The 15547-nt window shown below is 43.3% G+C and overlaps 1 protein-coding gene across 4 annotated transcripts in view; it reads left to right on the forward strand.

Annotated features, from left to right (window-relative positions):
- Positions 1 to 15547, forward strand: part of LOC111865176 (probable Ras GTPase-activating protein) — a 569826-nt gene that overhangs the window by 267994 nt on the left and 286285 nt on the right. For all 4 annotated transcript variants that reach the window (XM_033751719.1, XM_033751717.1, XM_023852972.2 and 1 more), the window contains exon 2: positions 12524 to 12663. In XM_033751719.1, the coding sequence (XP_033607610.1) occupies positions 12524 to 12663 (140 nt within the window). The remainder of the gene's footprint in view (positions 1 to 12523; positions 12664 to 15547) is intronic.

The raw sequence follows: 15547 nt of genomic DNA on the forward strand, positions 1-15547 counted from the left end.
AGAGTACTCAGCGATGAGAGAAGTCCAGAAGACCCAGTAATCCCAAGGATAATACTCTCTTTTACTGCCGCTGAAATACTTTGTGGGTCTTGGCCTCCTCCATGGATTCGTAACAGTAAATTTTCCGGTGTGGAGTCGTTACCTCCACGTCCAAACCCAATCTTGAGGACCTGAAACTACACTTCGTCTGGCCCCTACCCTTCGGCGTATCTGGCATGGGCGGCCCTACCAGGGACTTACTCTCCCGCCAGCATAGCTCTCTAGGTCATAAGGGTTCGCAAACCTCTCCACGATAAGATGTTAGTCCTCGACTAGATTAATACATCATCAGAACCTTTTATAAATAAAAGAATGAATATTTTCATCATTCTACTGACAGAATGGATTTTCGATAACATTCTATATGTGCGCTAGATAAACTTCATAAAAGACCAAGCACATTAATAAGAGACAAACCCATCTTCTCGTCAGAGAGGGTGTTACATAAGGACGGTGACTGCAGGAGTGCAATTGAAAAATAAATCTGTGATCGTGATTGTCAAGGGGCTTGGCCCCAAGACGAACTGATTTGCGGTAAACTGCCAGTCGTAAAGTTACTTTGACTCTGATATCTTTCTTATTCGCTCTCAAATTTTACTGAAATTCGTGGCAGTGTTTGTTCTTAAGCAAAGAAATTCATGAAGTCAGTGCTTACCGCTTACTCATTTAGTTTTAAATTGCCGTGTGATGCTCATTGAACATTGTGTGCGTTTTGGAAATAGCAACGCAATAGGATCTTAGAGAAATAGGATGGGGTAGTAGGGACTGGATTTTAAGAGTAGGCTTAATGCGGGGAATGTTTTCCACCCTTCAGTTGAGAATCTTACATCTTCACGCCTACCCTCTTAAAACCTGAAGATTAAAGTTTACAGAGCTATAAACTTGTCTGTTTTATGTGATGTGAAACATTGTCTTTCACCCTAAGGGATTTGAGAACAGCGCGAGGGCGTAAGGAGAAGAATATTTTGACCTAAGAGGGAGGAAGTGGCAGGAGGTTGGGGACAGCTGCATAATTGCTTCTTCCTTTTGTTCTTCGCCAGATATAACTACGGTGATCAAGTCAAGAAGCATGAAGTGGGGCAGATTTTATCTTAAATCCGTTTTAATATTATCTTTCCATCTACATCCACAAAGTATTTTAGGTGTTCCAGGTAAAATTTTGATGTACAGTTTTCATGTTACATGAACGCTACATGCACTCCGCCATATTATTCTTGTTTGTTGAATATTATATATCATTCATTCGTTCACCTTCCTCTTTAATGCAACTTAAAATGTTCACAGTCTCTCTTTAATTTAATATCAGATCAGTTGCTACATGTTTCGGCCCAACTTGGCCACCTTCAGGCAACTGTTCATTTTTTTAAACTGTCGCACTGCACAAGTCAATATATTGGCATTCTAATGCATATCGTTGTTCACACTAAAATGTGTTTGTCTGAGAACCGTTCCGCGTTATTTTCCTTTTGCGGCGTCCATGTTTCTGTAACGTATAATGTATATTTAATGTCAAATGCAAAGATGTGTCATTATATGAATTTGCTATTTCTATTGTTATTTTCTTACGTACTTACGAACCCCCTTCATACACGTATGTATGTTATCACTAGCTGGACATTTGTCCCTTGTATGGGTGTTCAGTGTGATTGTTCCTGCTTATACTCATATATCTTTTCTAGGGGTGTCTGTACTGCTATTTGTCGTAAAGTTCGCGTGAAGCCTGAAATAGGCCCTTCATAAGCAAGTTATTGCTACTGATTTTATAAATGTGATATTTTTCCAAGGTACTCGGATGTCTGACCTTCCTGTCCTTATGACATCCGTGGTATCTTTTACTTTCCCCACGTGTTCTCTAAGTTCAGTATGTGGTCTGAATATCAGGAACCGCTGCTGTTGTGTCTGATGACGTGAATGAGTTATTTATATTTAATATTGACTGTTCTTCCTGTTTGTCCGGCCTATTTTAATGGGCAATCTAGGTATTTCATTTTTAGATCCCGCGATTCTTATATTTATATGTTTGTGTATGCTGCTTTAATATGTTTGTATTCTGTTTTGTGTGCGAAAGGCTAATTACATTCGCGCGTTTTTAAAATACTTGGTTATGTGGCTTACTTCTTTACCGTAATATGTAAAGCTGGTCCATTTTGTCACTTGGTGCTTGGGGTCCGTGTGTATGTGGCCCCAGCGCTACTTTGTCTACCACAGATCCCACTTGACCAGACCCCGGGATCGAACTAGGGCCGCCGCGGTGGGAAGCCAGCGACTTTTATTTGAAGTAAGTGAAGACACTCCGCTCGCGTAACAGGAGTTCAGCCAGTTTATTTATATCTTTATTTTTTCGTAGCACGAGCACACACGAACACTGTAGAGTGAGGGATATTTTCACCCCGGTGTGTGAAAAAATTTCCAATTTTGAAGGAACTGAGTGATAATTCTAAAAGTCAGGCAGCTCTCACTGTAGTGAGAGTTAAAGAACCTGTGTGAAACACGTTTCACGAACTTCCTGGTGTCTGCTGCATATGCCAAAGGCCCCACGGCACTGCACGGTTTGTTTTTGTCATTTGGATCTGCTGTGGGGAGCATCGGTCGGTACCAGAGTCACAGGCACACAGCTGACCGTTCACCCCCATCTAGTGACGAAGTTAAGAATGCGCGTTCGTTTACCTGTACTCTCTTATATATATATATATGTCTTGCTGACGCGATGCTTAGGAACGCGGGTCCTTTTAACTTTCGCCGTTTTACCTTCTTGCTTATAAAAGTATTCACATTGAAATAAAATTATGAATGTGTGAAGAATGGTCTTTATATTTCATGTGTGAACGCCCCGGGTCTCTCTGTCTTAATATGGAGACGTTAATATTCGTAAGGTGACTCAGATGGCAGAGGTTTCAGGATTAGAACGAGAAAAACAGATACAAATTGAATGCAAAGACAGAAGGCAGACAGTGCAGATGAAGGTAGTGCTGCTATCTATCCATCCATCCATCTATCTGTCTTATCTATCTACGAGGGAGAGTCAGAAAATATGTCATAAATGGCAGTAAAACAGCTGTAATGGACTTAGTAGGTTTTCTATATGTATCACTAGTTAGCAGCACAGTCCAACTTCATGATAGTCTTCGTGGCAGACGGGCGTGCGCATATTCAAAGGCTGGTTTTAGTAGTCAAAATGGCGACCATGCTTGAGGATTATGCTTCCAAAGAGCAACGTTCTGTTGTGCGTTATATTTTGCCTAAAAGCACACAATGCAAAGGATATTCATAAGCACATGTTTCCTGTTTACGGTGGGAAATGTTTTATCGCGTAGGGCTACTGGTTTTACATGGACACATTTGGGATGATCCACGATGCAACCATCGTGGTTCTCCCGCCTGTTTTAATAGATTGTCAGCTGTCTTTACAGTGCTCTCCGCCGCCCCGCTACCTTATGGACGGTTCAGTGTAATTACTATCACGGAATTCTCCTTTCGCGCTTAGATTAGTGTACCCTGTACATTCACAGCCATTTTGAGACGATAAATAACTCCGAGACATGTAGTCCGCAAGCGAACTATGACGACCGAGCTACCGCCGCTTGTCGACGAAGTTAGCGTCAACTGTAGCCGATAGAGAGTGTCGCGTGGTTAGCGCAACGGATCCCTACGGCCGTTAATTTCGGATTTCTAGACCGGAGCCGCTATTTCCTTGAAATAGCTCCTCAATTATCCTCAGGAGACTGAGTGAACCCCGTTGCAGACCCACTACTTCTCAGAAAATCTGGTACCGCCGGGAATCGAACCCGGGACCTCTGGATCTGTAGCCAGGAACTCTGACCACTAGACCACAGAGGCTGTCTGAGACGATAAATACATTTTTTTAAATGACACTTTGAGCTTACATCTGTCCAGTCTTTGTTATATTCACCACTATTTTGTCACAAATATGATTATCTTCTTCCAACACCATTTTTGGTTAATTTTTGCTCGTGACGTCAGTGATTGACATAGGATAGTTGCGACGGTTTAATTTTACCTGCCTGAGTGTTCATCTGTACGTGTAATCCCGAGTTTCAGCTCGTTTCAGTAACATTATAGATACAAAAGGATATCTCTGAATTATTCAGCGGTAGCTAGATCAAAGGCAGATGGGAATATTTATTTTGTTCTCACTGTAAGAGCCTATTGAAATATTTCACATGTATTACCTTGTATCTTTTGATGTCTGACGCCTTAGTTATATTTAAAATAAAACGGGAGGTAGTCATGGAATTTATAACGTACAGAGCTTACGTAATTGCTCTTTGAGACAGACCTGTGCCAGCGACGTATAAGGCATTTTAGTATCAAAAATATAAAGGGAAACGGCACCTGGTGCATATTGCCCCATATTGTTTAAAATAGCAAATAAGGAGTGAACAAGTTATTTTAAATGTTCACGCTTCGCCATAGAAACTCGCAGTACTTTGGTTTGCACCATACAGAGGGCTTCAGTATTTTCATCTTCATGTTTCCTAATCACTGCCATAACCTCCAGGCCCAAGTTTGTTTTCTCAGGATCGATTTCTTATTATTCTCCCGATTTTGCGTCAGAAAATGGTTCTCTCCCTCTTCACCATACATTCCTTGAATAGACTAGAACCTCCGAATCTTCAGAAGTCATATGCCGCGAGTTTACTGGCGTCGATGTTAAAAATAATACAGAACAAACCGTAAAAAACCGTAGAGTAAAAGTGATTTTAAATTATTATCGGGGTTTTCATGACATATAACTTTCAAACCGGTAATAATAAATTAAACCTGCTTACGGAATATGAAAATGCACCTCAAAAAGTTTTATTATCTTTAGACAATTTGCCCTAAAACTTCAGAACACGACAAAGCACACCAGGTATTCGACTTTGCGCTATCTCGTTCGATTTCTAAAATTGCGTGAGGGTTCCCTGATCCATATATTCTGCTGTTATGACGATTTACGTTCTGTAGCGAAATTACTTTACATAACGTCGGAAAGTAAGGCGATAAATGTATAGATTAATTGGAAGGAACCGGTAGTGGGCGTAATCGAGGGGTCATCCTGTCATCTGCCTGGAGGTACTGAGGAAAATCGCTAAAATCCTCACTCATTGTGAAAGGTAAAAAGGTAAAGCTAATCCTTGTAACAGGTCATGGAGGCCCCTAGGGTTGTGAGACGTCGAGGCTCTCATATTTTCTAGACAATCGGTTCATAGATGGCGGTGAGGTCAGCCTTACTCGCCGGCCGCCTTTTATTCGTATGAAGATTCTTGGTGCTCATTTTTGTCAGAGGCTGAGTCGACCCGAGCGCCATAGTGCGGCTGGAAGAATTAGGCTAATTGAAAAAATTCAATAACCTCATCGGGAATCAAACCCACGACCTTCCGACTTGCAGCATAATCCTTCGACCCACTACGCTACCACATGCCCTCAGGATAGCCGTTGTTTTTTTAATTGTTTATTCTTCCACTAAATGTATAATGATTACATGCGGCAATGGCCCGGTTTCAAGAGCCTCGTTTGTGTTAACATGTGCGCCACATCAAGGTGAAGAGGGCATTATAGTAGGCGTTATGTTAATGCCCATGCTCTCCGCACCTTGTCCGCTTGACGTCTCATTCAACCTGGGAAGGAATTTAATCTGTTCCACGTTGCAGCGACTGTTACGAATACTGCAAATACTTAAATAAGTAATAATAAGTTGTAACTTCTTTGATGATTTATGGCAGTCACTCCCGATTATGGAGATAATGGAACATATTTCAATGGCGTCACCTTGTTATAAGGAGACGTCAGGCGACCGTTTCCCGCCCAACAAGTTCTCTTTTTTCTGCTGTTGTTTTATTATTTTATAAAATATGTTGGTCCAGCCCACTTGAAGAGTCTCATTGTCTTCGTCGTGCTCGTTTCAATGTCACGAGGACATAAAGAGAGTTTTACTTCTCCTGGTGAATGGTTCCTATGCAGGATCCAACGCTCTTTCTACAGGCTGTATAATAACACAACGCAACAAATTTTCACTTTCCGTCGTTCTAGTCCGCAAGCGAACTATACCGACCGAGCGACCGCCGATTTTCGGCGAAGTTAGTGCCAACTTTAGCGGATAGAGGGTGTCGCGTGGTGAGTGCAACGAATTCCCACGGCCGTTAATTTCGGTTTCCTAGACCGGAGCCGCTATTTCCTTAAAATAGCTCAGTTGTCCTCACGAGGCCGAGTGGACCCCGTTCCAGACCCACTACTTCTCAGAAAATTTGGTATCACCGGGAATAGAACCCGGACCTCTGGATCTGTAGGCAGGAACTCTGACCACTAGACCACAGAGGCGGTCTCACTTTCCATAACACTTACGAATAAGTTGTTCTTGACCATAGTAAGTAAATAATCGATCCAGAGACCTCGCAGAAAGCCATGCCAGAGCTGAGGCGGTTAGTCGCCGGTTTCCCACCGCGACGGCCCGGATTCGAGCCCAGGTCAAGTCAGTGGGATTTGTGGTGGACATAGTGGCACTGGGGTAGTTTTCATCCTCGCACATCGGTTTTCCCTGCCAATTCTCATTCCATAGACCATTCGTCAATCATCCGGGGCTGGTACAATAGGCCAAATAGTGGCCGACATACCAGGAAACTAAACTATATCCCAGAAGATAGAACTCTTCATAACCACCGCTGTGACAACCTCAAATCCTACGTTCGGTGTTTGATATGATATAGAAAATAACAGAAGAATATAAGTAGGGGCTGCGTTATTGAAGGCTGAATAATTATATCGCGAATCTATATCCATCCTCTTTGTTCAGCGTGGACTCGAAGCGGAGACCCACCCAGCTGCATGCTTTCGATTTATTAGGTACCCGTGGACATCCGTATTACATGTTGCTTGAAAGTCAAGGCCTCTCTTTGTTCGAAGCTCGTTCGCAGGTGCAGAACTGAACGCTTCTGTTACATGCAGCTGATATTTACCGAGCAAGTTACAGTAGTTCAGGAGTATCTTTTCAGTATTGGCTTATATTAATCGTACATTACATCTCCGGAGGTTTTAAGTTTTGTTCAGTTTAATGCAAGAATAGGCAATTGTTGTTATCCTGCGCGCAATGTGTTTGTTTCGAATTCTGATCGTACACACTTGTAGAGAAACCCCCCAGTTCTCGTACCGTAATTTTGTTAAAGATACTACTTGTTCAGTTTTATTTAGGAATATGGTCTCTATAACTTGCTCAAGTTTAGTGAAAATCGTTACAACCGTTTTCAAGGAACTCTCAATTTCATGCTTGTGATATTTTTGAAGCTGGAATGTTCATACTCCTTGGACACCGACGTGTGACTGATTAAAAAAGAAACTCCGTGGCTTTTGTCCGCAAGCGAACTATACCGACCGAGCGACCGCCGCTTGTAGGCGAAGTTAGTGCCAACTTTTGCTGATAGAGGGCTCGCGTGGTCAGCGCAACGGATCCCCACGGCCGTTAATCTCGGTTTTCTAGACCGGAACCTATGACTAATACACTCCCAAATACAGAGTAGGAACAAAATCCATCCAATCGTTCAGACGCTAGCGAGGGGCACATCCGTCCACACATACATACGTATATACATACATATAAAAGGCCGTGCTATAACTCAGGCGGTTAGTCGCCGGTTTCCAACCTTGATGGCCCGGGTTCGATCTCAGGTCAGGTCATGTGGGATTTATGGTGTTTAAAATGGCGCTGGGACAGGCTTTGTCCAAGTACTTCGGTTTTCCCTGCTAATGCTTATTCCTCCGGCTGCTCGACACTCATCATCTATCATCCGGAGCTGGTACGAGTACAATAGGCCACTTAGTGGCAGACGTACCAAGTGGACTCAGTCTCACCCCAGTCTCATATTCACGGGGTCTCAGAACGTGTTAATCCTTCAAAATACCAAGACCAGTATTTCTCACAGTCGCAGCACCTTCCCCTTATGTAGCCTCCACATATATGAGAAGGTACAAATAATAGACCGTTTTACCGTTATGAAATATCTGAACATCTCTGCGAGCCGGATCGGCTGTTTAGTGGGCCACAGTTTGCCTATCCCTTGTCTGCATCGTGCAGATTTTAATTAACATGACACAGCCAGCAGACGATATGACGTCTAGTGGCATGATCAAACCAAGTTTCATAAAAAGCAGCCAGAAGGTACTGGAGTGGGGTAGAGAGATACACACATATATGCACCATGACGTCATAAGCCTGTATTCCCTTAAGCAAGTTTACTTTTAGTCGCTGAAGATGTCCAACTAAATATGTCCCGCCGAATATGCACTTATTGATTGTAACCCTAGCACCCATTGCCGGATTGCTGTTCCCTTGGGAAATATGGGGCCCTTAGTATCATGCAACGAGCCCTCCGGGACCCCTTTCCCTACGCATCTACGTGTCTACTCCGGTCTGGCTAGCTGACCCAAGCTTGAGTCATGTGGGAAGTGATTGTTCCCATTGTACAAATTTTAGCCTACTTCCTTGTTTTGTAAAAAAATTAACGGAGGCTTATGAGATTACCTGGCAGTTTGTGTGTCTCTGTGCCTCTCCAACGCCGTTGCTAGGAAACGGCTCAATAAACACGTTCGTGCGCCAATGTATACACACGCAACAATAACAGAACTGTTGTAGTGAAAGTAAAGCTATCCCTGTAACAGGCCGTGGAGGCCCAAAGGGTTGTGAGACGTCGAGGCTCCCACATTTTCTAGACAACCGGCTCACAGAGGGCGATGAGGTTGTCAGCCTTACGCACCGGCCGCCCTTTACCCTCATGAAGATTCCTGGTACTCATTTCTGTTAGAGGCTGAGTCGACCCCAGGGCCATAGTGCGGAATTGAATCCACGACATTCCTGCTTGTAACACAGAGCCTCAATCAACTACGCTACAGCGTGAGTGAAAGAAAAGTAAGCGATTATTTCGTGCACCTGAGTCATGTACGGTGTCCGTAAGTGCAAATTCCCCTTCGCGGGCTCTGTGAGTGCGGGTGCACTCGTGCAGAATTGCGGCGCAACGAGTGAGGCAACTATTCAGAAAGATGAGGCCCCATTTCCAAGCACACAAATGGTCTTTGAATGAACATAAATTAGGCCATGGGTCCCGAGAGGGCCCGAAACCAAGAACAACTGCGCTGGCTAGGGCCAGCAGCAGTCTGCTGCCATTCTATGCGATGAGATTAGTTCTTCACGGAACTTTTTGTTTTGTTTATTTCACGATGCTGTCAGCATATAGATTATGTAGCCTTGAATGGTGCTGTGACTGATGACTTGGAAAGAAGCTGTCTTGACGAATTCAAGGTGCTATACAGAACTTGTCCTGGAGGGACTGAGGAAAGCGATGAAGGATCTCATTCAGGATATCCAACATCCAGACTTCTTTTTTATTTACATAATATTAGCAATCAGAATTACGTTTGATTCTATAAGCTAATTTTCTGTACTATTCTTCGTGACGTGGAGAGGGCTTATCCGGAGATAAGTCCTCGTTAGTCCTCTCTCAGGTCGGCAGGCCAATTCCTTTTTAGTCTTCGTTCATTGTGTGGTTGCAGTAACGGTTGCATTAGTACGTTCTCATGTCCCATTTTGTTGAGGTATCTTGTGCTTTTCCCTTTTATGACTTCCTTCACTAGCGACACTTTCAGGTCTTCATGGAGTGTTATATTGGAAACATACCGTGGGGCGTTAGTAATCATACGTAGTACGTATCTTTGACTGACATCTTTGTATTATGGAAATATCGGTTTTGCTAGCACATCCCCATATTTCCACTCCATATACCCAAATTGGTTTTATTATTGTTTTGTAAAATAAGATTTTGTTGTCTAATGAGAGCTGGGAATTTCTTCCAATTAACCAATGCATTTCCTTGATTTTTAAATCAATCCGTTTGCGTTTTTTAGTAATGTGTTCCTTCCAGGTTAGATGGTTGTCTAGATGAATACCTAAGTATTTTGTGCTGGGTGATTCAGGTATTTGTATGTTATTAAAGAAAACTGCAGGACATTGTTCTCTTCTTAGACTGAAGTTTACTTGCACTGACTTGGTTTCGTTGATTTTTATTTTCCATGTATTTGTCCACTCTTGTATTTGATTTAGATGATTTTGCAAAGTGAAGGTAGCTATTGCTGGTTTTGTGTTGGCTGAGAGGATCAGGGTATCATCCGCAAATGTGCCCATTGTTGTGTTGGCATTGACTGGTAGGTCTGCTGTATACAGGAAATAAAGTAGTGGGCCTAAGACACTGACTTATGGTGCACCTGATTTTATTGGAAAATTGTTAGATACGCTATCATTGATTCTCATTCTGAACTCTCTGCCACTTATATAGGATTTTAGTAAGTGGAAATAAGTGATGGGCAGGTATTTTTTGATTTTGTACAGTCGTCCTGGATACCATACCTTATCAAAGGCTTGACTTACTTCTAGGAAGACTGATGTGCAATATTCTTTATTTTCTGTTGCTTGGTGTATTTTGTGTGTTATTCTATGTATCTGCTGTACAGTGGAGTGGTTTTCTCTAAAACTAAATTGATGTGATGGTATCCATTCTTCTGTATTTGGGTCAGACCTTATTCTTTTTAAGAGACGTCTTTCGAAGAGCTTAGATATGATGGGTAATAAACTTATAGGACGATAGGATGACACACTATTAGGATTTTTGCCTGGTTTGAGGATCAGGATTATTTCTGCTGTTTTTAGCTTATTTGGCCAGTATTTATGTTTGAGAATAGCATTAAATATATATGTGAGAAGTACTAACCCTTTTCTTGACATTTCTTTTAACATTATTGGAGTCACTTCGTCAATGCCAGGTGCTTTTCTTGAATTTAAGAGTGCTATTTCGTTTTGCACTTCTTTAACTGTATAAAATTTTATTTCTGGTGTAATGCTGATATTTTCAGATATTTGTCTTTGTCAGTCTGGTCATCCTATGGTGTAGAAACTGTACATCCAGACGTGGATTCGATTCGAGTACCATAACAGGACCAAAGTCCAGAGTGTTACCAATACACCGACCTATTCAGACTACGTATTTCTGACTCACAGTGAATATATTTTGCGTTGTAGGTTTATATTTTTCCCAGTAGAAGCCTGCCAACCCGTACCTCCACCCCGCAATCCACGTGCTGTAAACTACATACTTATGAAAGTGAGGTGTTACGTTAGTACAAATATGTTTCTGGACCTTATCCGTCTTCCTGTCTTTATCTGAAACACCGTCCTCTGGCTTCAGGTAGAACCTCCTCAGTTTAAGCCAGTCTCCGAAACGTTGTGTTTCGAAATATAAACAGGACGTTGTTTTCAGATAAAAACGGGATGATGGATAATGTTTGTGCTTGTGAAAGACCTAGTGTGTGATGGTCTGTAGAAGGAAGAGAATATTTTAGCCAGTAGAAGCATATCTGGCCTCTGTAATTCAGTACATCTTCTTACCGTTCTCGCACTGTCCCCCCTCGACCAGTCGTGCTGTTTCTCTAACGTTTCAGGCTAACGTGTGCACATTACAAAACCGTGGGACTGCTCTCCGCTGTGTTCGCGATGAATTATTCAAAGCGTACCTCAGGCTGCTTTCATCGCCCTGCTGGCCCTAGGGGGCGGTTCTCGAGTTGTGGGTGGAGGCAAGCCGAAACAAGCTCCAACATCTCTTGAAGTTTCTGAACAGTGCCGTATCTCCAGCAGTGAAATTTTGCAACAACATAGTAAACGTTCTCCAGTAAGTTTAACTTGATCGTGCTCGAAACTTCCACGGGCTTTTAATTTTAAACTAAACGCATAGAGTCCGTTTAGGAGCCGGGATAGATCAGTCGGTATAGCGAGGGGCTACAGGCTTGGGGGTCGAAGTTTTGATTTCTGTGAGTAAAACGTGTGGGGCATGAAGCTGACCACTCGCCTCCATCTAGTGCGGAGGTCAAGAAAGGCGGAGCTGTACCTCATTCCTTCATGTGTTTTAACGGCGTGGTGCTTAATTAATTTAGTACAGGAACAAATTTACGAATGTAGACACTTTACAGTCTTTCTCGGGCCGCGCCATAGCACAAGCGGTTAGTCGCTGGCTTCCCACCTCGGCGGCCTGGGTTCGATCCCGGGTCTGGTCAAGTGGGATTTGTGGTGGACAAAGTGGCGCTGGGGCAGGTTTTCTCCGAGTACTTCGGTTTCTCCTGCCAATCTTGATTCCACCAATTGCTCCACAATCACCCTCACTTATCATCTGGTGCTGGTAAAATAGGCCAGAAGTGGCCTCAGTGCAATGGACTTAGTATCATCCCACTTGCAATAAAAAAATACAGTCTTTCTCTCATTTTATTACTATGGCTGTTAAGGTGTAGCACTGTTGTAAATAATTAAAGTGATTATTTTACAAGGGCTGGCCCATCGCGGCCGGCTACTGCTTCTGTTCTTTCTAAGTTCAAATTAATTTACCGATTTCATTAATCTTGTATTAATATGATGTAGCACAGTTTATATTTCGAGCTCTCCTTCCATCTGTTTCAGACAAAGACCTGCAGATCGGACACAGGCCCGCTAATGCAGTGAAGGACGAGAGATTGCCGCTGGTTGCCTGGGAGCCATACTTCTGTGTGCTGCTACAGGACGAGCAGACCCTCACAGCCTATAGGAGCGAGGAGTTGTCGGTGAGTGGCAACGTGTAGGCCTGTTAGAAGTGTGCCTGCTTCATCAACATCAGAGAGCGCCATACATCTCTGCGTCTTCATTCTAAAGTTTCTGGTTTATATTTTCAATTAAAGTCTCCGTGAGGTTTACTGCTCAAGGTATGACGTAACCTCAAAGATGTGTTGGACAGAGTATAGTGAATTATAGGACGAGGCTAGAAAAAGACGTGATAAACTGAACGGGTTTGAGTGAAACCGATAAGCCGTGTAGAGAAGACTTGGACGTGTACTAGAGTAATTCTACAGTCGGGTTTTTCCGTTGCCAAGAGAAGAAATATTACCCATTTTGAATGTTAACAGAAGGCCAATATAAATATAGTTTAGGGGTCGTGATAGTTCGGTAGATATGGAGGCGGTCTATAGGCTGGATGGTCCGGGTTAGATTCCCAGCAGGGCAAGATTTTTCTACTATCCATAGCGTCCCACCCAGCCTCCGTTCCGGTGGGTACTGGGAGCGATCTCCCCGGGGGTAAAGCGCCCGGAGAGTGAGGCTGACCACTCATCTCCATTTATTGCCGTTTTTAAGAATGGTGAAGCTATACCTCCACTCCCCCTAATGTCTTCTTGGTATAGTGCTTAATTACGGTAAGGTAAAGTTATCCCTGTAACAGGCCATGGAGGCCCATAGGGTTGTGAGACGTCGAGGCTCTCACATTTTCTCTAGACAGTCGGCTCACAGATGGCAGCAAGGTTGTCAGCCTTACGCGCCGGCCACCCTTTTCCCCCCAGGAAAATTCCTGGTACTCATTTCTCTCAGGGGCTGAGTCGACCCCAGGGCCATAGTGCGGCTGGAAGTATTAGGTAAATTGAAAAATGCACCTCATCGGGACTCGAACCCGCGACCTTCCGTCTTGTAACATAATGCCTCAACCAACTATGCTACCGCGTGCCCCCTATTCAATTAAGCACAGGGACAAAATTTCCTTTCATAAATATCGTTCCTTTTTTATTGTAAGGCAACCGCTTGCTCATGATTTATATCTGGATCCTTAATCCGGGTTATATGTTTCATTTAGAAATGTAAGAAGAGTGAACAAGATGGATGGAGCAATGGAGATTGGTATTTAAACAGAATGGCATAGTAGGGGATCAGGAAATCACTCACTCACTCTCGCTGTCGGTCGAAATATAAAGCAACACGTTATCAGTCAATAACTTGGCCTATTAATCTCTTCAATAAGCAATGTTCTGCAATATCAAGATTCATTATCTCCCCCGTACAAAATGTTTTAAACAATTTCACACTACCAGGATAGCTCAGTCAATAGGTGAATGGCTGCGAATTGGACGGCAGGAGTTTGATACCTGATAAGGACAGATTTCTGTCGCCTATACTGCGTCCAGACCAGCTCTGGGGCCCACGCAGCCTCCTATCCAATGATAACGGGAAGTCTGCCCCCTGGTGCAGTCCTACCGTGAAGATGAACCACTCATCTCCATGTAGTACCGAATTTAAGAATGCGTAGGAATGTATGTCCATTTCCCCTGCGTCTTCATGGCTCTGTGATTAAATGCAGCGACAACTTTACTTCTTTCCTTTTTCCGCTGTCCCACAATTCGTGTCTCAAAGAATTCACTCTAGCAGTACCCTGCTGTACTGATCAGTGCTTCATGAAGGCTCAAATTTTCCGGGCGTTAGTGGCGCGCCTTAGTTAAGTAGAGCTGCAGCCACACGACTTAACATTAGTTCACTAAGGCGCGCCACATATAGTCAAGGAAAAGAAGCCTATTATTATTATTATTATTATTATTATTATTATTACTATTGGAGGGGGTGGGTTTCCCCATGCACCAGTTGTTGATCTATTGTACGTCCCCCTTTGATATTCTACCAGTCCCCATACCCTGCCAGTACTGGTGCTTGCTATCAGCCCAGTTGAGCCAACGAGGTCGGCCATCTGTACCTTGATTCTTCCCCCCTCTACCAGAGGCATTTGAAACTACTTGGGCGGGAAACTTACCTAATTTTGCTCAAAGGTCTCCTAGAGACATGAGGATCTTTTACGTGCCGTAAATCTACGACATGGGACCCACGGCTTCAAGTCCCTCCCGGAGGACTTGTTCCCTGAATTTTTCCGCCCTTAATTCCACGATCTCCGCCGGGTTTGAACCCGCGTACCTTGAGTCATGAGGTGGGAACGTTACCCCTAGACTACGGAGGCCGCTAAAAGAAGCCTAAGGGCAGGACGAAAGAAAGAAGCCTCGGTTGACCCCTGAAACTTTGTGTATGTCAGACATATTCCAGAGGACCTCCAACGTGATATTTGCATAATGCTCGTCCTTAGCGTTGTTGCCCATGTGCGTGGTGTCATAACTCGAGAACAAGATAACAAGACGTAAAGAATATTTACACCCCAAGACAAATACAGTGAAAGCCCGAAACAAGTTCGACGTAATGGGACATGGAGATTGTCCGTCTGAACTTCTTAAGGACGTCCTAATGAGAAACTCACCATGAATTGCTTTCGAACTGAACAAAATTTTCGCTGCGTAAAGTGTTTGGAAATTCGAACAGTGAGAGCGTTCCCACGGCACAAAAACGAATGAGGGGCAGCGCATAGTCCAAATTATGGGCATTTCACATAATCATACGCTCTCTGCACCATGCTCAAGAAATGTACGCTATTGAATGGATTTAGATTAAATTTGGCACTGACGGGGTCTCTATTGAAAATTTTCGAGAAAGCTAAACGTTTAGCAAATGAAACGAGATCTAAACGGAACTGCAATACGTGTTGGTTGATTAGTTTATGGATTGAGTGATAGGGAGATTGATCGATTCATTCATTGGTATATTCTCTAGACACGCGTCTCGTATTTTTTCGCATTTGTAATTTGACACATA

This window comes from Cryptotermes secundus, unplaced genomic scaffold, assembly GCF_002891405.2.
Source record: "Cryptotermes secundus unplaced genomic scaffold, Csec_1.0 scaffold238, whole genome shotgun sequence".
NCBI lineage: Eukaryota > Metazoa > Arthropoda > Insecta > Blattodea > Kalotermitidae > Cryptotermes > Cryptotermes secundus.